Below are 23,444 nucleotides of genomic sequence, written 5' to 3'. Positions count from 1 at the left end.
TGTTACAACTTGAAAGTTTAATTCTACTGCTATAACTTGAAAATATTAGTCTAATATATGTCATATATGAAATTTTCACTAAATTAAATAGTGTACTTTTGTTGAAGATGTTAACTCATGTCAGCTTTGTAGCCCATTTCTCGACCCATTATTTCCTTACCAATACAGTAGGCCCATCTACGGCCCAACACACATACTCGGTTCCTTATACATCACTTCCAATATTTATGGGCTTACTGCTCATCTAATTTATACGTGGGCCGATAGCTCTATGGGCCTACTAATTTGGGCCGCCCAATAAGCACCCGTAAGCCATTTCCACCTTTGTATTATTTTGTACTATCTTTAATTTTTGCTCTCAAGACAAATAATTTGGGAAAATTGTATATAATAGCATATTATTAATTCAAATTAAATGCTATAAACATAGTTTGATTTATTGTACCCCATAGCAAACTGTTGCTATTTCGCCTCTCTCCTAGTGAATCTCGCTCGCCTCTCTCGTTCTCTCCCTCGCCTCTCTCATTTTTATACAAATGCAAATGTATAAAATGCGTTTGTGTTTGTATAAAGCGAGAGAAAATTGTATATATACATATATTTTCGTTCCAATCTCTCCCCTCTCCCAGATCTCGCTCACCAGTCTCTTCCTCGCTTCTCTCGCTTATACAAACATAAATGTATAAATTGTGTTTATATTTGTATAAAGCGAGAGAAAATTGTATATACACATGCAAATACATATATATTCGTCCTATACACTTATAATTATACAATACAAATATTCCCCTGCCCAAATCTCTTTTGCCTTTCTTTCTTTCTCGCTTTATACAAACACAAATTATACAATTGATCTTTTGTATATGTATACCGAAACAGAAACATATTATATACAACTGTTTTCTTTTGTATATGTATAACAAAATATATACATATTTATGTTTGTTATGAAGCGCAATTATGCAAACTATAACTATAACATACAAATATGATTTTTATGTTTGCTATATGTGAAAGTTGCTCTAATAATTCTAGTAGAGTATAAAATTATATTTCCACATCATAATATCCCACAAGTTATGTTCTGTACCCTTACGTTAGCGTTTGTACTTTCTTACTCAGAAACCATGTTAATTTTGTCCATATAAAACCAGGATTTTCATTATTTTCCCTATGGAGCCATCTTTTATCTCTACTTTCTCTACAATATTATTTTTCTTAGCTTTATTATTTTATAACAAACCTGCAAACATCTTCACGAAATTGGAAGAAAATAACTATTCAATGAAGATGAGAAATTTAAATTTTAAAACAATTATCACTCTTGAGTTGAGACTTATATTGTGACTTTTTTTTCCTTACAACAAAACATAAAAAGTACATAAAGAGGCAAACTTTTCTTTGACAGACAAAACACTATTAAGTATATGATTATTAGATTACAAACTTAAACACAACACAACATAGTCATTCAAAAAGATTATACATGTTTTTTGTAGCTTAAAAGCTTACAACAAACATCTTTACTAGCATCTTTTTTTTTTAAAAAATAAATCCATTATTCCTTATACATATTAAGTAATTAAAAAGACATACTCCTATGTTGATATTATAGCAACATAAATCCCCTTAGGCCTTATTTACTAATTAAAGTTCAACTGACCATATTTTGAGTTTCTGTCAGGGTAAAATAGTCCAAAATGTCTCTCAGTTTCATCCCCTCCTTTTCCTCTTTCATCAAACATTGCAAACAAAAATGTCTCAATTCCCCTTCCAGGCTTCTTTGGAGTGCCATTTCTAACATGATTAATCAAATTCGTGTAATAAGTCCGCGCATTATCAGTAGTTGCAGCAGGGTGTCCATAAGAAGGCCATCCTGTTTCCGAAACAACAACTTCCACATCAGGTGCACCAGATTTCTCCAGAGCATAGTACATACTATCGACTAACGCGTCAAAAAGATTCTGGTAACCAGCTGAGTTTGTTCCTGAATCTTTAAACAGGGCATAGGATAGTGGTATATCTTTCATATTATAAATGTAACTGAAATACGGGTAAATATTTACTAGCAATGGCAAATTGTTGTCTCTAAGAAGTTTCACTATTGGATCAGTGAAACCTCTCCAATCAGGATTAAACATACTGTTTTGTGGAGGCCATGTATTTGTTAACAAGGTTGAATATGTCGCGGTTGAGACTTTAATTTGATCTTGCAATCCTGCTTCTACTATCGCGTTATGAACATTTTCAATAGCAGGACCAACAAATGGAGCAAATTCTACATGCTTTATTGGGCTGATTTCATTTCCAACCGCGATATACCTGAATTTAACACTAGGGAAATAGGCTTTTATGTTATTGTTTACCCAATTTCTTGCTTGATTTGGATCTTGTGCTAGTGTTTTGACATGTTCATTTGGGACATCAACAAGTACTTCAATGTTACTTTCCCTTAGAGCATTCAAAACATTTGTGTCTGGATAATAAAGTCTTATTTTTTTTATACCATTGGCATGACAATGATTTACAACATCAGATTCTGATGGCAAATTATCAGCCGTTCTTCCATAGCATACCCCAACAGAGTGTACTCCTGCATTATTGGAAACAATAATTTAGCAAAAAAAAAAAAAGGAGATCCAAATTAAATCTCAACTTATAATTAGTACTAGATGTCACATGAATAGATAAAAATGACTTTAACTTGTATATACATCGGCAACATAAAGGATTTTCTATCTATAGTATCAAGGTTTAGACAATCATTTTTAAGATTACAATTCTCATTTTAAATTGACAAATATGTGCATAATATATTGACCTGAAAATGTAATAGCGCTAAAACATTGTCGATGTATAAGTAAAGACATATTTTTCTACATTATCATATCATTAAAAAGATATCTACAACTAAACATTCTGAGAATATGGGATCTAAAATCTTGAAAATAAGATTTGTTACACGCTATAATAAGTTAAGATTTGACCTGATATTATATAAATTATTTATACTGACGGTATATGTTGCTTAAACTCTAATTATATATCAAAAACATTCACAAAGAATAAAATGAAGTTAAATATTTCTTCAAAAATGTCATATAAATTGAGATGGAAGAAATATTTTTACAAGAGAGATAGATAGACCTGTCATTTGGATGCCACACATTAACAGTACAAACAGTGCAACCATGGGTACAATAGAGAAATTCTTAGTGAAGAGAAAAAGAAGAGCCATTATGAAAATGTAAGAAATAACAAGAAAGTTTCAAATGAGAATTAATGTGAATAACAATAATCAAACAATTACTTCTTATATAGAGAAGAAGCACTAGATTTAGAAGCAAATTCTGGGAACCTAAAGTTACTAATTTTCCAGTCAAGCACTGTTGATAGTAGACCTACTAAAGACTTTTCCAAACAAGTATTGGAATAATAAATGGAAAGACTGGAAAATTAAGCAAATTGCAGAAATTTTAGTCATCTTATTAATTATCTGAACAACTATGGGGTCATTTGGTGTAGCCATTAAGAAAGCAACTTATTCGAGTACTCGCTCCGATTATTTTTTCTTGTCCATTATTTTATAAATAAATTGATATTTTTAATATATCAAAAAAAATTAACTTCTTTCCTATGTTTTACAGTTAACGTTAACAACTTATTTCAAATTATTCTCCAAGACATAAACTAAACATCAATTTATAGGGATGTGTAGTAAAATAGTAATGTCAATTGTTGTTTCCTTGATAGATATGTCAAATCCAAATGTGACAAGTAAAAATGAACGTAAAGAGTATTGATTTTTGTATAAGTTATATAAGATTTGGTAGTAAGTTAGAAAATATTAGGCTATTTATGTGTAAAATTAATACAATATTTATTTTGTAATTTAGAAACTCACAACTAATAAATGAAATATAAGTTATGTGAGAGAATTAATGTACTATTTTATATAGGGTAAAAATGAAATAATTAATATCTGTATATAATTAATATCTTTATAATTCTAACCAACTAATTAAACGATCATGTATGTGTATTGGTTGTTCTTGACTTGGAAAATTTTCAATTCACAGGATAATTTACTTTATAATTAGGTTGGTTTCATGATATATAATTTGGGCCACATAATGCTCCCCCCTCCCTCCGCCAATAGTTAGTTTCATTGATTAAGATCAAATCATATAAATAGAAATGAAGGCCATAGAGATGTGTCACATCACTCAGTCAATAGCTAGTTTCAAAGTGATGTGACACATCTCTATAGCCTCCATTTCTATTTATCTGTTTTTCTCCTTATTTTTAATATAATTATTATTTATATATAATTAATGTTTTATTGTAAATATATTATATTAATATGGATGTCCATAACTTCAAGATATAATTTCACCATTATGTGTAATAATACTCATACCTCCACCATCTCCTCATTTATCTTTCACATAGAGTTGTCAATATATGGGTTGACCCACCCCATCTGGTCTAACCCATACCGACTTTGCAATTTGACGGGTCAGGCCGGGCTAGCCCATTTTTTATGTGGACCAGAAAATGGTTTGCCCAGCCCACAAGTGTGTGGACTACGGGCTTTGCCGGGTCAGCCCTCTTTTCTTAAAAGTATATTTTTTATAATTTTTTAAATTAAATTATAATTTAAAAATATCATCATAAATATCGACTAGTGTTACTACTTGCTAATCGGATACACAAATAAAATTATCTATATAATATTTATTAAATTTGATTTCAAGTAAAAACATAAATGGCTAATTATAAATATTAACCTAATTTTTTCCAATGATCATAATAAAACACAAAAACTATGATAATATTCCATAGGCTATGACATATGTAGTGATTCCCTAGAATTTTTAGGAACTTTATTTTATGTAGTACATATTTTATAAATATAATTTGTATTTAAATTGTAATATTTCAAACTTTTATTATTTTTAATACTCTATTTTATTTTTATTTTTTATTAATTTTCTATGGCACACGGGCCGGCCCTATCCATATTTCTCAAACCCCACAAATCGACAAACTTATTCATGCCGCACTAAAAAGCCCTTTTCTTAAATGGGCTAAAAAAAACCCTATCAAATCACGGGTTAGGCCAGGCCGGCCCAACGGGCCTAAACCATATTGACGGCTCTACTTCCACACCCTTTAATCTTCCCCACATTCTCAATAAATATCATGTTTATTGCTATCTTTTTGTATGCCTCTAATTATAACAATATAAGTAGAGGTCTTTAGGATGTGTGATGCACTTGAAAAATTTAGAAAACACTTGAATATACCTGGAAGAATAAGAAAATTCTTTCTTGTCTCTCTACATTTTTTGTTTATTTTCTCACTTATATTATTACTCTTTTTAGTTTTGTTTTACTACATCTTTTCATTCTTGAAAAGTTAAAATGTTATATCTAATTGTATTTACCATCTCAAAAATAAATGTATTGATACTTGTATGCCTATCTTAAGAATCTCAAATCTAATTGGAGTAGTATTGATTTTGATATATTTTGTCTTCTTTATATATTTTTTCATAATATTTATTTTTAGATTAATTTCATTCCAATATTCATTGATCTCTTTGTATAATAATCAAACATTGAGGTTTGACGTATATCATATTCGTTCTAAGGATTAAGGTTTGACGTATATCATATTCGTTCTAAGGAATTAAATTCTTCAAATAAATCAAAAAATTCATGTATGACACAAAGGGAAGTTCAGTTTTGCATTTCAGCTTTAGTATAGCATAAATAAAAAATATCATGTAGTGACACAAAGGGAAATTAAGTTGCTAATGCATTTCTAGCTTTAATATAATATATAATTGTAGAAGTAATTTATTTTATATATATATATTTTCTTCATCATATATTATTAGATCTCTGTTTTTAAAAAATTTCACTGTGATGTCTTGCGAATACAATTCACTCACATATATCGGAATGATAGTCTTGCAAATTAATGCATTGAACATTTCAACCAAGTTTAATATTTTAATGAATGAAATTTCTCAATTAAATTCTTAAAAATTAGATAATATGATCACAAAAAATATCCAAAAGAAAAATACTTGAAATATCTACCTATAGATTTTTTATCGTTTGCCTGCAAATAATTTTTTTAACTCAGTATAGTATATTTTCATTGAAAGACTAAAAGTGCTTAAGAAAATTAATTATTAGAAATAAAAAATATATGTACATAAGAAAAAAAAATAACCACAAATATATGACACTCACATTTCAACTAATTAAATATCTAGAAGAATCATTGTTCGATATAAAATTCAATTGAGAGAAAAAAGAAGAAAAAACAGAATTTCATGCATATGAGTTTTTTAGTTCATGATATTTAAGTATGATTATAGGAATTGTTAGAATAGTTATATTTTGTAAGACTTAAATGTTTTTTCATTGCTCCATACTAATTAAGATATGTAATGTTTCTATTGTTTTTGGAAGGAAAAAATTAAGCGTTAATGAAGCATATATATCTTGTCCGTTAGCCTTTTCTATAAATTCTCAAATAGATTGAACATATTATTTTCTTTTAAGTATTACTTTGTGCATTTATGAATCTTGAAAACTTAAAAAACTTCATATTTTGATTAAAAAAAATTGAATACCATTATATTTATATCTACTCACCAAATGAATATCAACATTTCACAAAAATATTATTTAGTTGAAAAATGGATGGAAGTTATTTTTGTGTTTATATTATTTTTTTTTGGACCATACAATGAGATGTGTTTTTAAAGAAATTTCCTGATATCCTGTTTTCATTTAATTATTTCTTGAGTATCAAAGACTAATTAAATAAATAGATAACTTAGTGAAGAAATATATAGTCAAAGGTCTGTTAACAAGATATTTTTATACATATGTTTTCATATTTACTTAAAACAAAATATAGATAATGTTTTTATGTAACTTTCGGTTTAGAATTTAAAAAACTTAAGTTTTGAAAAAGACTTTTATGTATATTATAATTTCTTCTATTTAGATTTTACGTTTGAAAGAAATATTGAAAATAATATTGATTTTATTTTTTTGATGATTTTAATATTCGAGTATTAGAAAGAAAGAAAAAATAAATCATGAATTTGGTGGGCATTTGACCATATATAATTAGAAATTAAATATTTTTCATTTTACTAGAATTTTTTGAAATTAGAGTTGTGTTTTGTTATATTTTTTTCACAAATGAAACAAAATAACATTTTATTTGAAAGTCTAAACATGGAGATTTAATTTGAATTTTTCATAGTCAAAATTATTTTTTAAATAAAGTAAATATTATTTCAGAAAAAAGATGTGTGATATAGTTTATTTCTCCGCGCTTTTCCGCGCAAAGCGCGATAAGTTCACTAGTAGAATAAATAAGCATAACGGCATGCTATTCCTCCTACACCTATAGTATTGTTTTATTATGATAAAAATCATAATTAATAATTGTGAAATTAGGTATTAGGCCTAACTTAGGCGGCAATTGCCTAATCCTCATAAAGAGTTCATTCATTTCATTGACAATTTTTTGATTATTTTTTGGGGGAGCTCCAACATTGGGTGGGATGGACTGATACCATGTGAAATTAGGTTTTAGATTTAACTCACATTCGAAAAGCTAGCTCAAATAGAAGATAATTGTCCAAGCCTTATAAGGAGTCCACTTATCTCATTAACCACCAATGTGAGACTTTAACCATTCTTTAACAATAATCAATCTCTTGCACGACGATGAAAAATGATTTATACATTCTCTTAAACTCCTCTCACACTATACACAAATAAGGGTAAAGCTGAAATTTTAGTTACAAGTTGGCTAGATTAAAGTTTTTGAGTTAAACGGAAAATTACATGACTAAGTAAACACATACTAATTAATTATTTAATATAGCTATAATTTGGAGAAATTACTTTTTGCTACTGACATATAACCATATGCATGCGAGCCATGCATGTCCAAAATTTGTATAATTCAGCTGCTAATTGTTTAAATTCAGAATTTATATATGTTTGCCCTAGCTTGTATATAATTATCTTGTCAATACATTTTATTTGTATAAGTTATGAAAAAATCCTAAATGTATAAATACATAATTTATATATATTTTTTCTGTTTGTATATTCACAAACAAATTATATAAATGGTAATATATATAGCAAACAAAATTATAGTGATGAAGCGTAACTAGACAAATTACAGCTAAGGAGACTTATTAATTAATTTTTTTTTTATGGAATTTCCTCAATATTATATGTGTTAAAGATATCAATTGTATTTTTAAAATACAATTTGATATTATCCTTTTTATTTTTCCCTCAAAAGGGGAAAAAAAGAAAAGAAAAAAGAAACCGGTAATATGATCTTTCCGGAAACAGCCACGTCAGTCAACTTGATCATCAACCGTCCATCACACATCCCTATGCAAAAGATCATATCCTACTCCACGTGTAACAATAATACTGCTTTATCTCCTTTCAGTGGGTCCCCCTACCTACTAGTAGTATTTTTCAATAAAGAAGTAATTTCCCTTTTTATCCTTCAACAAATTATTACTAATTGAATTTCATTCTGGTCCTTTGTGAACTTTGCGAAACATATTTAATCTTGAAATCATGAAAATGCATATTTTTTATCTACATAAATATTGTATGTTTTTTGTCTTTAGAATTCAAATATTAAGTAATAATACATGGACAATAAATTATCCAATAATTAAGAGCCCGTTAAGTTTTTAGAAAAGTATTAAAAAAAACTCTTAAATTTGTTGCAAATTATTAGTTTTGTTGTCGAGCTATTCACGTTTTTTTAAATACACATCTCTACTTGACTAACTAAACTTAGATACGTCCTAATCTGCCACATGATGTAATAAATGGTCTCAAATTCTTGTAGGAGCATAAGATTCTTAATAAAAAATTAAAAGAAGTGTTGAAAACACTCCTAAACTTGACGAAAATTTAGGAATGTATTTCAATTATGTTGCAAGATCGAAAACATATTTAAGTTCAATTAATCAAGTAAATGAATGCTTTTAAAGTTATCAATAATTCAAAGATTAAATTAATAATTCACGCTAAATTTATAAGTGTTTTCAATACTACTTAAAAAAGTTTTTGAATATGTAGAAGCAAAAAGAATAAACATGCAAAAGCAGGACTAAAAGGGAATATTTTCTAAATCTAATGGTTCAAAGTTCAAACTACAAATGGAAAGATTTAAGGAATTATCGAAAAGGGCAAAATAGTAAAAGAAGTGGTTGAAATTGCTACAGCCCCACGTTAATTGAATGATCCGTAATCAAATAATTTGAAAAGGGTAAGATATTAAATTTGGGATTTTTGGTCCTTTGAATTTTGGGGAAAGGGGAAATGGGTAGGGCCTTTGTGTTTGTAATATTGGGAGGAGGAGTTGCTGCTGGTTATGCAGCTCATGAATTTGTTAAACGAGGTGTCTCTCATGGCGAACTATGCATCATCTCTGAAGAACCTGTAAATATTACTTCTCTTATATTACTTTCTTCGTTTTTAACTCTTAAAATTGGTTACTTTTTTCCTTCTTCGAGCTCAGTTTCAGCTTTAATTTATGGGTTTTTGTCTTCTTCTTGTTCTTTCTTAATCTGTGTATTGCTCCTTATTTCTTATAATGTTGTAAATGTTCAATTTTCTGAATTTTTATGCGTGTAATCCAATTTGAGTAGTTTTTCTTCTTATCTGAGCTGAATTTGGGGTTTTGTGATGACTTTTCGAGACTAGATTAAATTTTAATTTTTAATCACATTGAAACTGTAGCTTCTAGAAAGTTTTAGGAGGAACGTAGTGATACTTGATTTGCTAGGATGAATCCCAAAAATCTGTTCTGATTCCAATAACAGTGTCACATGATAGAAATGCTAACAATTTGTAGATCTGCTATTGAGTTTTTAGTGCATACCATCTACTTGAAGCGCTGCTGGAATGGTTATTTCTCTTTACTGTTCCTCCCTCTCCTCATTCATTTTCTAGGAGGCAAAAAGATGCATAAACTTAGCAATTTATCTATCTTGATCCAATTTAATGTCATTAGAAATAATAAAGATCATAGCTTCGAGTGATCTGCCCCTTTTATCTATCTTGATCTTTTACCTTCCTAGAGTTAAAACTAATGTCTATAACTGTTAGCTTCAGTAAATCGAGCTACATCAATGGCGGAAACATTCAACAGAGTAGCTCAGAAAAAAGAAGGGGATCAGATATTTTCATTCAATTGAATTAGGATCAGTACAATTACAGTATTTATACACTAATTGCTATATCTAAAATCATGTCCAGCTCATGTATTAGTTAGTTGTTAATCTAACTGAATCCACCAACTAACTAACAGTAACACCCACTCATCAACTAACCAACAGACTCTGAATAATAACAAAGACCCAGAATTTGTCAGATGCTTCCTTATGGAGACAATCATTTATTGGATGGTAACACATGATGGCATGATGGCTCTCTCATGTTGGAGCTTCCTGAAGTTTCCTACCTCATCTTCTAAACTTCTGCTGTTCTTTTCAGGTTGCTCCTTATGAACGACCGGCATTAAGCAAGGGTTATTTACTACCAGAAGGTATCTCCCTGTTCAGATTTTTGTCTTAGACATCTTCCAAGTGGATGTTAATGCTTTCTTTAGATTTAAAGATAAGTTTTGTTGTGCATTGTAATTTTGGGGAAACATCCTACAAGCATTAATGGTGGAATCCTCCCTGGTTCTAGTTACAGTCACTTAACAAGAGTTATCTGGATGAGTGTTTCTTCTTTTCTCTCCTATGTTCATTCTTTTTTTAACTTTTATTCTATGCAGATCCTGCACGTCTGCCTGCTTTTCATTGTTGTGTTGGTTCAAATGAGGAAAGGTTGACGCCGAAGTGGTACAAGGAAAACGGTAATTTTTTAATATCTTTTGCTTTCATGGGCCATAGCCTTTAAATATTTTAGCAGGCATCATTGTAATTCATCAATTTTCATTTATGGTTGTCATAGATATATTTAGAATTGTCCAAAGTGAGCATTGCAGTTACTGACTGCCTTGAACTTATAAAGGTTATTGAATTACTTGTATAGAGGTAGAGCTATAAAAATTAGAATCACACTGTGTTATTCTATTGTAGTTAATGTCGCAGCATCATTTTGTTGTTGACATTTGCTTAAGGAATTGGAATCCCCAGAATTAATCACATATACTTGACGACATGCCCATACAACTCATTTAAAAAATGTCTGATTACAAATTAAGAGCTTAACTGGACTGTTCCAACTAGTTTAATTCATCACATATGGATGTCTTCAGAGCCAAGTTTGATGTTTGTCTCACCTTTTGTAGGACTACCTATTGAGAGGATAGTTGTTTCATAAAAGAAGAAAAAGGATTAGGCTTTTCATTCAGAAGGTCATCTTTGCTTGACGTAGTAGAAACCTTGTTTATATAGGAAGACCATGAACTATTTCCTGATATTTAATATCTGCTTGAGTTTCATGTTTAGCCAGCATTTTGAAAGATTAGAATCAGGGGAAAAGATTTTGAGAGTGACATTCTTGGGCTGTAATTAGCTGCAGCAATACTGGTTTTTGAATCACTTAAAATGAAGTTCAATAGCCATAAACATCATAAGGTTTTGAAATTAATCACTTTTCATGGAATGCACTAGCTGGGAACGGCAACGAAAAAAGGCTGCTGGTAACTGGCATCAGTGATTAGAATATGTTATTATGTTGAGCTATTTCTTATAGTTCTAGTTACTTTTTAGTGCAAAAGAATGAGGCATTTAATAGCTTTCCTAGGATATTGATAAGTCATTGATTGTTCTATTGCCTCTAGGAATTGAGCTGGTCCTTGGAACTCGTGTAAAATCAGCTGATGTGAGACGGAAGACATTGTTGACTGCAACTGGTGAAACCATAACCTACAAGATTCTCATAGTGGCAACTGGTGCTCGGGTATCTAATTTATCTTCGGGATCTTCTGCTGTAGCACCATATTTTGTTGCATTTTTTATGCATCAAGACATTAGAGTAGTGTCCTCTTCTGATGGATTGAATAAGCAGGGGGGAATGCAACTTCAAGTTACTGGGTTCGGATCCAGTACTTTTGACGCGGAACATAAAGTTATTTGCAACAAATTGTAGATGTGAACCCATAACTTCAAAAATATAATGAGTTCAATGCTAAGAACCCTTATGGGTTCTACCTTTAAGGTTCTTAGCAAAAAACAACATACCCAATGTAATTTTATAAGTGGGGTCTGTGGAGGGTAGAGTGTACACAAATCTTACCCTTGCCTCTTTATCTTTACAAGGTAGGGCTAAAGTATGCGTACAACCTACCCTCCCCACCCCACTTGTGGGATTACAGTGGGTATATTGCTGTTTGTTGAGAACCTTAAAGGTATAGCCCATCCTGGATCTGCCTCTGTTAATAAGGTCCAGATACTTGCTTTAAGTGATTTCCCAGAGAAGTCAGTGGATACTGAAATACAATTCTGCTGTACCAGCTAAGAAAGAAAATGAAAATTCTGTTGTTTCACAATACCTTACCGTCTTCATAATATTGTGCATGTGATTTTTATAGTTAGTTTATATCAGTGAATATATTACTTGGTTTCTCTCCATAGGGACCGTGAAAATAATGTTAAGAATTAGTTTATCTCAAAAAAAAAAAAAATGTTAAGAACTAGTAGCAAAAAAATTGCCAATACAATCATTTTGATATGTATCCTGCAGAAACTAGGTGTCAAACTTGTTAGCATAGAGGTTAGGCTTCATGGACATTCAGATAAGTAGAGTTCATTTACTTCAGTATTGGAAGTTTGAAACAGAATTGGATTAATGAGTGTGCCTCTGAGGGTTCATGCCGAAGGTTTTATTTGGTATGGACAAAGTTCAATCTCAAAGACCAAGCTCCCTAGTGGACAATGAAATTAGAAATTTATAAAGGCTTTGACTTTTGGTTGGCATGTTTTGTTAGGCTTTGAAGCTTGAAGAGTTTGGAGTGAGTGGCTCAGATGCTGAGAGTGTATGTTATTTACGAGATTTGGCTGATGCAAACAGGCTGGTTAATGTGATGCAATCCAGCGGTGGTGGCAATGCTGTTGTAATTGGTGGTGGCTACATAGGAATGGAATGTGCTGCTTCTTTGGTGATCGGCAAAATCAATGTCACCATGGTCTTTCCAGAAGCACACTGCAGTAAGTATTCTTTTGTAATGATGGAAAACTTCCGTTTCTGTTTTTAACTCGAGCTTCTTTAGGTTGCTTGTAAATTATATTCTTTTGTGAAGTTGGAGAACTTTCTTTTCTGTTTCTTACTGGAGTTTCTTTAGATTGCTTGTAAATTATATCAAAAGTAAAAACTGTGTTTTCCCCTCTCTGGAGAATAATGCATTAGTATAACTTTAGTAGTTGCATTTCCTCCAGAAAATACAAAAAGCTATCTGAAATCTAGCACATGCCTTACTCTCCAAACCATGCTATTAGTAGAGAAAAACAGTGATCACAGTAATCAACAAATGCTTTAAAGATATGAAAATTGATTAGAATGGGGGACTTCCGCCCACATATTTCCTCGAAACATGAAATCAGAAATTGAAAACTTATGTATGAGAAAAACTAATTTGTTTCTTAATTCTTAAAACCCAAAGTCCAAGAGTTAGTTACAGTTACAGTTACCTGTTGTTTTTTCTAATGTTTATATAAAGCATTTAATTTTCTTTCCTTTTCTTTTGTTGTTAGTGGCCCGCCTATTTACTCCTAAAATTGCAAGTTTCTACGAAGAATTTTACCGGTCAAAAGGAGTTAAGTTTGTGAAAGGAACGGTCTTGACATCATTTGATTTTGACTCCAATGATAAGGTAAAGCCTGTTGCTTGCTTCACTTAGGCGGCGTTTGCTTGATAGCTTTTCGCAGAAGTGTTCATTTGAACTTCTTTATCATTTACCTCTTTCTGAACATTTCCAACCGCAATTTGACTAGTTACTTTGTTAGTGCAAACTCAGTTTATTAGTTTCTGAAAACAGCTTCTTCTTTTTTAAAATCCTTTTCTGTTTGAATAAGAAAAGGTTTACTTTTACTGAAGAGTGAAGATTTTTGAACTCAGTTTAACAAGTCACTTTGTTAAGCTGGAACTAACATTAATCAACTGTTGCATTTCACAATTTTACATATCACTGAAGTCATACTGGACATGATGCTTGAATGCGGGGACTTTTTATGTAGATGACTGCAGTGAATCTGAGAGATGGAACCAAACTACCAGCCGACATGGTCATAGTAGGCATTGGAATTCGACCAAATACCAGCCTCTTTGAAGGGCAGCTTACTCTTGAGAAAGGAGGGATAAAAGTCAATGGCCAAATGCAGTCAAGCAACAGCTCAGTCTATGCTGTTGGGGATGTTGCAACTTTTCCTGTTAAAATTTTCGGTGAAACACGGAGACTTGAACACGTTGATTCTGCAAGGAAGTCAGCAAGGCATGCAGTTGCTGCAATCATGGAACCAGAGAAAACAACGGAGTTTGACTACTTGCCATTCTTCTACTCCAGAGTCTTCACACTCTCTTGGCAGTTCTATGGTGACAGTACTGGTGATGTAGTCCATTTTGGGGATTTCTTGGGGAATAGCTTTGGTGCTTACTGGGTGAACAAAGGTCACGTCGTTGGGTCTTTTCTGGAGGGTGGAACCAAAGAGGAGTACCAGGCTATTGCAAAGATCACAAGGCTCAAACCAGCAATTGAGGACTTGTCTGATCTCGAAACACAGGGTTTAGGATTTGCATTGACATTGAGTGATAAACCAGAGCCATCGGAAGCTGTTGTTGTCAGCAGTGGTTCGGGTTCCACTCTTGCAACAGAGAAACCTTTACATGTTTGGCATGCAACAGCTGGAGTCATTTTGGCTGCTTCAATTGCTGCCTTTGCATACTGGTATGGTAGGAGGCGTAGAAGGTGGTAAATGTCTTGTTCAAGAAGCATTTCCCCACGGAAGATTTTTACACGTCGATTCCTGCTGTGTTGTATGATTTTAGCTTAGAGAATTTGAAATACTCGGCCTGAAAATGGCTTCAATCTTACAAACATGTATTCTGTCTTTACAGTATATATCAATACACATTATCCTCAATCCCTCAACATGCTCTCTTTATGTTCAGATTCCTTATGTTTTGACACTAGTACATATTAATAGGATGAAAATACAACTTTAAAACGACTAGGAAGAAAATCAATGCTATTGGTAGATGCTCTTGAAGAATTGGAGCCTAGGAAGAAAATCAATGCTATTATTATCCTGAATCCATCAATTAAACGACTCCAAAATGGTACATTCACCATTTTAATTTAGGCATAATTGTGTCATTTAACTTGGTTTTAGCAGATATCTATGCTTTTCAACTTTGGATGCACACAAATAGATATTTAAATTTATATAAAGTTGAACAACTAGACATATATGTCTGACGTGACAATTCATGTCTTACGTGTATAATACACGTAAAACACTTGTGTCTATTTATTTAACTTTATACAAGTTTGAGTGTCTGCTTGTGCATACCTAAAGTTGAAGGACGTAAATGTCTACTACAACTAAGTTAAATGACATATTCATATATTATTCCTTTAATTTTCATAATGTTTTAGACTTTAAAGTACACGAATTCCAAAGCAGGGCATTTGGTCTAGTGGTATGATTCTCGCTTTGGGTGCGAGAGGTCCCGAGTTCGATTCTCGGAATGCCCCGCTCTTTTTTCATGAATAAATTGTTTAGAATTTTTTTTTAGAATTGTTTTGTTCTCAATTATTAGTATTGTATATTTCATTTTTATTTAATCGACATTTTAAAATCAGTATTAGAAAGGTTTATATAATCTAAAATCGTATCATTAGCAATATCAGAATTCAGAATCCAAAATATAGATTTAATTCCTTTTTGAAAGATTATCGTTTTCTCTTGTATATTTATTCAATAAATAATAAATTAACCAAAAGGGAGGAAAAATAAACAGGGAACTATATATGACCTTATCAACACAATTTTTCAAACCCCTTATCCTATTTTTTCTATCTCCCTCTTTCACTCTCTTCTCCCGTCCTCAATTTCTCTTTAAGCTCTGCTACAATGGCTTCCACATTATCCACAATTGCCCTTCGTTCTCCCTCTCCTATTTCTCAATCAACCGTAAGCTCCACGCACGCTTCAATTTCATTCCCTACCAAAACCCTAGAACTCCCCATTCGCACTCCCAAACTCCACCACCGCCGAGCCACTTTCGTCCGCCCTCTCGCCTCCGTCGAAGCACCGGAGAAGGTAGTCCAGCTCGGAGATGAAATCTCCAACTTAACCCTCGCCGATGCCCAGAAACTCGTCGAGTACCTTCAGGATAAGCTTGGAGTTTCAGCCGCATCCTTCGCTCCCGCTGCCGTCGTCGCTGCCCCTGGTGGCGCAGCCGCAGATGCTCCACCTGTGGTTGAGGAGAAAACGGAATTTGATGTAGTCATCGATGAAGTACCTAGTAATGCTAGAATTGCGACTATTAAGGCTGTTAGGGCTTTAACAAGTTTGGCTTTGAAAGAGGCTAAGGAATTGATTGAAGGATTGCCTAAGAAATTTAAGGAGGGTGTTTCCAAGGATGAGGCTGAAGATGCTAAGAAACAGCTTGAAGAAGCTGGTGCTAAAGTTTCTATTGCTTAAATAAATTTGTGGTAAATGTTCACTCTTAGTTGTGTTTTCGCAAGAGAATTCATTTGTTAGATATACTAGTACCAATTTTCTCAAATGAAGTTTTTTCACCCGACTTTGCTTATGATTATACATCTTCTGATTTTTGCAGTTTTAAATTGTTAGTATGTTTGACTTATACCATTACACTCACGAGCAGAATTTTAGCTTGAGCCTTCCCTCACGTAACTCTGTTGAATGTTAATCATGAGAGTGATATAACCAATTGGGATAATTCTATGCTTGAATTATGTTCCAAGAATGATTGGTTCTTATGTTGGCCAATCTCAAGAATATGCTACTCCACTGTATTGAGTATGAGTTTAGTTATGTGTTAGGTTGTCTTATTTTGGCTACTGGACATGAAAATAAGCTGATTCAGTGAAATGCAATGAACTGTTGAATGGTTTTATGCATGTTACTTTTCTGTATTCATCTATTGCAAAGATCACAAGTCTCAAACCAGCAATGAGGGCTTAGCTGATCTTAAAAGACGAGGGTTAGAATTTGCATTGACATTGAGTCGTAAGCCACAGTCCACAGCCATCGGAGGCAGTTATTGCCGGCAGTGGTTTGCTTCCAGTTTTGTACATGATCAATTGATGCCTTTGCATACCATATTGTTCGAGAAGCATTTCCCCTGTGAGATTTTTACACGTTGATTCTAGCTGTGTTGTATGATTTTACCTTAGTTAATTCGGAATACTTAACCTGAAAATGGCTTACCCCATCTTACAAATATGTGTTGTCTTTACGGTATATATCAGTACATATTGTCCTCAATTCCTCATCATGCTCTCTCATGTCCATATTACTTATGTTTTAACACTAGTACATGTAATAGGAGAAAAGGACAGCTTTAAAATGACTGGGAAGAAAGCAGTGAATTCACGCTTTTTTTTTTACGTGAGGCAGGCATTTTGAATGCTAAATCTCATACTTGAAAAGGAAAATTCTAGTTTGAAGTGAATAGCACTTAAATGTGTGACCAATTGACCATTTCAATTCTAATCATGTTGGAACTTAGTATGATTACAATACTATCTGCAAGATGGAACTGAAATTCCATTTCTTTTTCTCTACTAAATAACTAGTGGACTTTGTTAAAGAACTAAAGATGATAGTGAGGGGATTAAGGATGGGAATGTATCTCATTTTGTCCAAGAAGATTGGCAGTGCTTTTCTCGTCCTTTTACATCCTCCTTTCATTAGGAAATCATGAAGGCCTTACACTAAAAATATAATACAGAACTAATAAGTTAAAGCCGGGCATTTGGTCTAGTGGTATGATTCTCGCTTTGGGTGCGAGAGGTCCCGAGTTCGATTCTCGGAATGCCCCTTTTTGTAGTTTTTCATTTGATCTCTCTCTATATTCAGGAACCACATTAAGATTTAAGAGAATTTTACGTAGGAAAAAAATATATATTTTACTAAACTAAAATAATGATACTTAAAAAAATTAAATTTGATTATTATTATTCTATTTAGTACTGAGGATCGAAAGAAAAAAATATAATCAAATCTTCTTAATTTCATAGATAAGTAAATTAAAATAATTATTTTTAGTGTGGTTAACGTTCTTCTAACATCTCATTACATAAAGATGAGCCCCCCCCCAAAAAAAAAAAAAAAAGACGAGCCCCACCCATTCTGTCAACTTATGCTTTGATGATGAAAATCATGGAAGTTATTCTTCCATGGAAGAGAATGGAGAAGAGAAACATGTGTAGAAGAAGATTTATTTCATTATCAGAAATGTTCACTTTACAATAAGAAGGCCAACCTTCACACTTTTATAGATGGATCATTCTAGAATGTGTGATTAGTAGGTCCTAACTAACTCACTGATCACAGTAAAACAGTTGCAACAAACTTTTTAACTATCTTTAACTAACCATACACCTATCTAACAATCACTTCTTAATACTCCCCCTCAAGCTTTAGTCTGAACACACATTGAAGACTCCAAGCTTGGATAGTAACATATGATGAGAAGCTGCACCTAAGCCTTTTGTAAGAAGATCAACAGGTTGTTGTGTGGTGTTAACATAGGTAGGTAGTATTAATCCACTCTTGATTCTTTTCCTCACAAAGTGACAATCTATCTCTATATATTTTGTTCTTTCATGAAAGATAGGATTACTGGCAATTTGAATTGTTGCTTTGCTATCACAATGCAACTTCATAGGTGTTGTGACATTTACATTCAGCTCCTTTAACACTCCTAGTACCCAAATAATTTCTGCAACAATGCCAACCATACTTCTATATTCAGCTTCAGCTTCAACAGAGCTTCTACTCACTGTATGTTGCTTTTTTGACTTCCAGGATATAAGAGAATCTCCTAATTTGATCATGTATCCAGTTACTGACCTTCTGGTGTTGGGGCATGATGCTCAATCTGAATCACAAAAAGCTTTTAACTCCAAACTTTGTTTACTGCGCAGCAATAGTCCTTGACCAGGACATCCTTTGATGTATCTGACTAGCCTCATGATGTTTCCCAATGTGACATTTTAGGCTGCTGCATGAACTGTGAAAGCACTTGCACAACAAAACTGATGTCAGGTCTGGTGATAGTCAAATATATCAGTCTTCCAACTAATCTTTGATAGCCTGTTATGTCTTTGAATAAAGGATCATCATTGAGTCCTATCAGTTTATCATACTGCATTGTGGTGAGTTTGGTGTTTGCTTCCAAATGTGTGGTCACTGGTTTAGCACCACTCAGACCAGTGTCTGAGATTAACTCAAAAACATATTTCCTTTGATTGAGCAAAATTCCAGCCTTAGACCTCATAATCTCAATTCCTAGAAAGTACTTGAGATCACCAAGATCTTTCATCTTGAATTTTTCTATGAAGAGATTCCTTCAATTGTTGTATTAATTTTCTACTGTTGCCTGTCAGGAGTAAATTATCCACATAAATGAGGATCACAACTATGTCTTCTCCATTTTTTTTTGTGAAAAATGAGTGATCATAGAGACTTTGTGAATAGCCAGTAGATAGTAGAACCTCAGTCAATTTTAGATTCCACTGCATGGAGGCCTGTTTGAGGCCATAAAAAGACTTGAGTAATTTACACACCTTATACTCCCCCTGCCTCTGAAAACCCTGAGGCATGTCCATGTAGATATCCTCAAGAAGATCACCCTGCAGAAAGGCATTATGGACATCCATTTGGTAAAGAGGCCAAGAGTGTGATGCAGCTACACTGATAACAATTCTTACTATAACCATTTTGGCAACAAGGGAGCAGTGTTCTTAATGGCGCTCGCCATTCGCCAAAGGCGCAAAGGCGAGGCGAGGCGAGCCTATCACGCCATTTCTCAGTGAGGCGCGGCGAGACCAATTAGGCGACGTGAGGCGACGTAATGGCGACCTGAATGGCGGCGCCTTTTATTTTTAAAATTTTAAAAAGGTCTTGGACTTAATATTAGTCAAAACTAGGGTTTTTTTTCCATATTTCCAAACTTGGGACTCAGTCGCGACTCTCTCTTCAACCTCGTGATTCTCTTCAACCTCGCGATTCTCTTCTTCTCCTTCAGTCGACTCTTCTTCTCTTACTTTCTTCCTCGCGAATTGAAAGGTATGGTCTCTTTTCTTCTCTTCTTCTCTTCTGAAATCTGAAGTTCTGATACTTCTGCTTTGCTGCCTTTAATGCTCTGTTTTTTTACTCTGTTTCTTCACTGCTTTCTTTTTAGAGGTACCAAAGATAAAATACAAATGACGTCAAAAGACCCATTTAACTACTATTAGAATTATTTATTTGTTTTTGAAATTTTAATTTAATTTACTTGGAAAATCAGTACTTAAGTATGCAAATTTCATTTACGTTTGGAATTTAGAAAACATTCAAATTTTTGTTTTGATCTACAGTTCTACACCGTATTTCTCTTTTTTAAAATATATCTTACATTTTTTTATTTTTTATAAAAATGGTATCATTTAAATTACATGTCATGTTAAATCATATATCACTGCTCTGTTTTTTTTGTTCACTGTAAAATGTTGCTGAATGCTACTGCTTTCACTGTGCTGTCTATTATTTAAAAAAAAAAATTAATTCTTCTATAGTAATTAATATAGTATTTGTTGTATTGTATTTTATAAAAATGGTATCATTTAAATTACATGTCATGTTAAATCATATATCACTGCTCTGTTTTTTTCCTCTGTTTTCTTTGTTCACTGTAAAATGTCTACTGCTTTCACTGTGCTGTCTATTATTTTTAAAAAAATAATTAATTCTTCTATAGTAATTAATATAGTATCTGTTGTATTGTATTTTATAAAAATGGTATCATTTAGATTACATGTCATGTTAAATCATATATCACTGCTCTGTTTTTTTCCTCTGTTTTCTTTGTTCACTGTAAAATGTCTACTGCTTTCACTGTGCTGTCTATTATTTTTTTTAAAAAATTAATTCTTCTATAGTAATTAATATAATATCTGTTGTATTGTACAATAGTGAATTAAATGGCGGATGCTAGCAAAAAGAGGGACATTGGATGGAATTATGGTACTCAAGGAGCAACGAAAGATTCGGTTAATTGTAACTTTTGTGGGAGTACTTTTAATGGTGGAATAACTCGACACAAGCAACATTTAGTGGGTGGTTTCAAGAATGTTAAACAATGTACAGCTTGTCCGTCGGCGATTAGAGAAGAAGTAAGGGCTTATATGCAAAATAAAATCGCTAATAATCCCAACTTTCAAGTGAGGCTGCCGGAAGAATATATTGATATTGATGATATTGATGATATGGATGAGTATGCGGAAATGATACCTCCCTCCAAAACTCCAAAGATATCTTCTAGTGGAGGTGCATCATCCACCGCGCGGAATGTGACAAAAGGCCCTATGAATCTCTATTTTCCGCATAAATCAACAAAAAAAGGAGGCTTTGAAAAAGGAGGAGGAATTGATAAAACAAAGAAAATTCTAAGAGAGCGTGCGGTAAGTGCTTTCGCGATATGGATGTATGATGCGGGGCTCCCTTTTAATTGTGTCAATCACAAATCATTTGATAAATTTATTGAGACAGTAGGACAACATAGCCCCGGAATGAAGCCTCCTACATTTCATGAAGTTAGAGTTACTCACCTAAAAAAAGAGGTGGAGAAAGTGGAAAAAATCGTTGATGAGCATAAAGTGCAATGGACAAAGTTTGGATGCTCCATTATGATGGACAAATGACGGCACGAAATGGTAAAATGATCATCAATATTTTGGTAAATTCTCCAATCGGTAGTGTATTTCTTGGCTCTGTTGATGCTAGCAATGAATCTACCGATTCCACCAAAATGTATAAGTTGTTTGAAAGCACTATTGAAAGAATTGGACCGAAAAATGTTGTACAAATTGTCACTGATAATGCTAGTGAGAATGTTAAAGCGGGAAGCATGATGATGGGTGCATACCCACACATTTATTGGACTCCATGTGCCGCTCATTGCATCAACTTGATGTTTGGTGACATATTCAAGGTTAAGCCATATGCTTCCGGTAATATCACTCTCATATCCTCTAACTTTCTTTATAGTCAATATTTAATACTTATTAGCTACTAATTACTATAATCTTACCGTAACAGTTTTTAAGAAGGCCATCAGAATCCATTCTTACATTAGTCAAAGGCCATTGTTGTTAAACTTGATGAGAAAATTCACCAAGGAAAGAAATTTGGTGAAACCGGCCAAGACAAGATTTGCAACGGCCTTCTTAACTTTGAGAGCTATGTACATACAAAGAAAAAACTTGAGAACTTTAGTCCTCTCAACCGAATGCTCTTCAAGTAAATTTGCAAAGGAAACTTTGGGAAAAGATGTTGCCAATCTTATTATTTCTGCCCACTTTTGGGATGATGTTGTTCGAGCACTTACAATTTGTGGCCCTTTGACAAAAGTGCTTCGTTTGGTGGATGGGGAGAAAAAACCACCAATAGGCTATATTTATGAAGCAATGGATAGAGCCAAAGAAACTATTGAACGGGGTTTTCGTGGAATTAAGAAGCAATATGAGAAAGTGTTTGAAATTATTGATGCAAGGTGGTCAGACCAACTCCATCGGCCTTTGCATGCTGCAGGCCATGTTTTGAACCCAGGATTGTATTATAAAGCTCAAAAAGAAGGAACTTTACTACAGAGTCTGTGGACCGAGTATTATGCATGTGTTGAGAAGATGATCCCCGATACAACAATACAAGATTTACTAGTCGCTGAGCTTCCTAGGTACAAAATGGCGAATGGACTATTTGGTTGTGGTCCGGCTAAAAGAGCTAGAGACACAAGGTCACCGGGTAAGTGAGTTGATTTAGCTCTTACTTAAATTATTCGACTTATTTACACTCATTAACCTCAAAATTTATTTTATTATAGTGGAATGGTGGTCACTATTTGGTAGTGAAACACCAAACTTGCAAAAGTTTGCCATGAAAGTATTAAGCCTAACTTGTAGCTCATCCGGATGTGAGCGAAATTGGAGTGTGTTTGAACACGTAAGTAAAAAAATTATATTCTAATTTCCATATTATATTATTATCAATATCTATTAGTTAATATATGTAACTTATGTGTAGATTCATTCCAAAAAGAGGAACAGGCTTGCACTATCGCGTCTCAATGATCTAGGGTACATTAAGTACAATAGAACATTGAAACGTCATTATG

At 32.9% G+C, this 23,444-nt stretch overlaps 4 protein-coding genes, 1 long non-coding RNA gene and 2 other non-coding genes across 7 annotated transcripts; 5 read left to right on the top strand and 2 right to left on the bottom strand.

Moving 5' to 3' along the window:
• Nucleotides 1-1,643: 1,643 nt before the first annotated feature.
• Nucleotides 1,644-3,238, bottom strand: LOC125811007 (glucan endo-1,3-beta-glucosidase, acidic-like). The gene is made up of 2 exons (XM_049490496.1): nucleotides 3,148-3,238; nucleotides 1,644-2,593 (listed from the first exon to the last, which is right to left on the bottom strand). Exons 1-2 carry the CDS (start codon nucleotides 3,236-3,238, stop codon nucleotides 1,644-1,646), a joined length of 1,041 nt encoding a protein of 346 aa, XP_049346453.1.
• A 6,109-nt stretch (nucleotides 3,239-9,347) lies between these two features.
• On the top strand, nucleotides 9,348-15,175 carry LOC125810856 (monodehydroascorbate reductase 4, peroxisomal). Its single transcript, XM_049490352.1, has 7 exons — nucleotides 9,348-9,524; nucleotides 10,581-10,632; nucleotides 10,867-10,947; nucleotides 11,881-11,999; nucleotides 13,027-13,246; nucleotides 13,790-13,908; nucleotides 14,273-15,175. The coding sequence occupies exons 1-7, from the start codon at nucleotides 9,405-9,407 to the stop codon at nucleotides 15,005-15,007; spliced, it is 1,446 nt and encodes a 481-aa protein (XP_049346309.1). The 5' UTR covers nucleotides 9,348-9,404; the 3' UTR covers nucleotides 15,008-15,175.
• Nucleotides 15,176-15,717: 542 nt separating this feature from the next.
• On the top strand, nucleotides 15,718-15,789 carry TRNAP-UGG (transfer RNA proline (anticodon UGG)). Its single transcript has one exon. It is a non-coding gene; the product is annotated as a tRNA-Pro (tRNA).
• A 309-nt stretch (nucleotides 15,790-16,098) lies between these two features.
• LOC125810866 (50S ribosomal protein L12, chloroplastic) lies at nucleotides 16,099-16,856 on the top strand. The gene has a single exon (XM_049490362.1). The coding sequence runs from the start codon at nucleotides 16,169-16,171 to the stop codon at nucleotides 16,739-16,741; it is 573 nt and encodes a 190-aa protein (XP_049346319.1). The 5' UTR covers nucleotides 16,099-16,168; the 3' UTR covers nucleotides 16,742-16,856.
• Nucleotides 16,857-18,035: 1,179 nt separating this feature from the next.
• On the top strand, nucleotides 18,036-18,107 carry TRNAP-UGG (transfer RNA proline (anticodon UGG)). The gene has a single exon. It is a non-coding gene; the product is annotated as a tRNA-Pro (tRNA).
• Nucleotides 18,108-19,259: 1,152 nt separating this feature from the next.
• On the bottom strand, nucleotides 19,260-19,613 carry LOC125811006 (uncharacterized mitochondrial protein AtMg00810-like). The gene has a single exon (XM_049490495.1). The coding sequence runs from the start codon at nucleotides 19,611-19,613 to the stop codon at nucleotides 19,260-19,262; it is 354 nt and encodes a 117-aa protein (XP_049346452.1).
• A 3,314-nt stretch (nucleotides 19,614-22,927) lies between these two features.
• On the top strand, nucleotides 22,928-23,373 carry LOC125810870 (uncharacterized). The gene is made up of 3 exons (XR_007441891.1): nucleotides 22,928-23,074; nucleotides 23,154-23,272; nucleotides 23,354-23,373. It is a non-coding gene; the product is annotated as an uncharacterized LOC125810870 (long non-coding RNA).
• Nucleotides 23,374-23,444: the final 71 nt, after the last annotated feature.

This window comes from Solanum verrucosum, unplaced genomic scaffold (genome assembly GCF_900185275.1).
Source record: "Solanum verrucosum unplaced genomic scaffold, falcon-dt-bn FXZP01000032.1, whole genome shotgun sequence".
Lineage (NCBI taxonomy): Eukaryota > Viridiplantae > Streptophyta > Magnoliopsida > Solanales > Solanaceae > Solanum > Solanum verrucosum.
The sequence above is the reverse complement of the archived record's forward strand: the minus strand, read 5'-3'. Positions and strand labels throughout refer to the sequence as shown.

Bases quoted from the DNA above. Each gene is read 5' to 3' on its own strand.
- LOC125811007 (XM_049490496.1), bottom strand. From the start codon at position 3,238: ATGGCTCTTCTTTTTCTCTTCACTAAGAATTTCTCTATTGTACCCATG. The intron at 2,594-3,147 runs GTCTATCTATCT...CCAATAATGCAG, and splicing joins GTGTGGCATCCAAATGACAG to GAGTACACTCTGTTGGGGTA.
- LOC125810856 (XM_049490352.1), top strand. From the start codon at position 9,405: ATGGGTAGGGCCTTTGTGTTTGTAATATTGGGAGGAGGAGTTGCTGCT. The intron at 12,000-13,026 runs GTATCTAATTTA...ATGTTTTGTTAG, and splicing joins TAGTGGCAACTGGTGCTCGG to GCTTTGAAGCTTGAAGAGTT. The intron at 13,247-13,789 runs GTAAGTATTCTT...TTTTGTTGTTAG, and splicing joins CTTTCCAGAAGCACACTGCA to TGGCCCGCCTATTTACTCCT.
- LOC125810866 (XM_049490362.1), top strand. From the start codon at position 16,169: ATGGCTTCCACATTATCCACAATTGCCCTTCGTTCTCCCTCTCCTATT.
- LOC125811006 (XM_049490495.1), bottom strand. From the start codon at position 19,613: ATGAAAGATCTTGGTGATCTCAAGTACTTTCTAGGAATTGAGATTATG.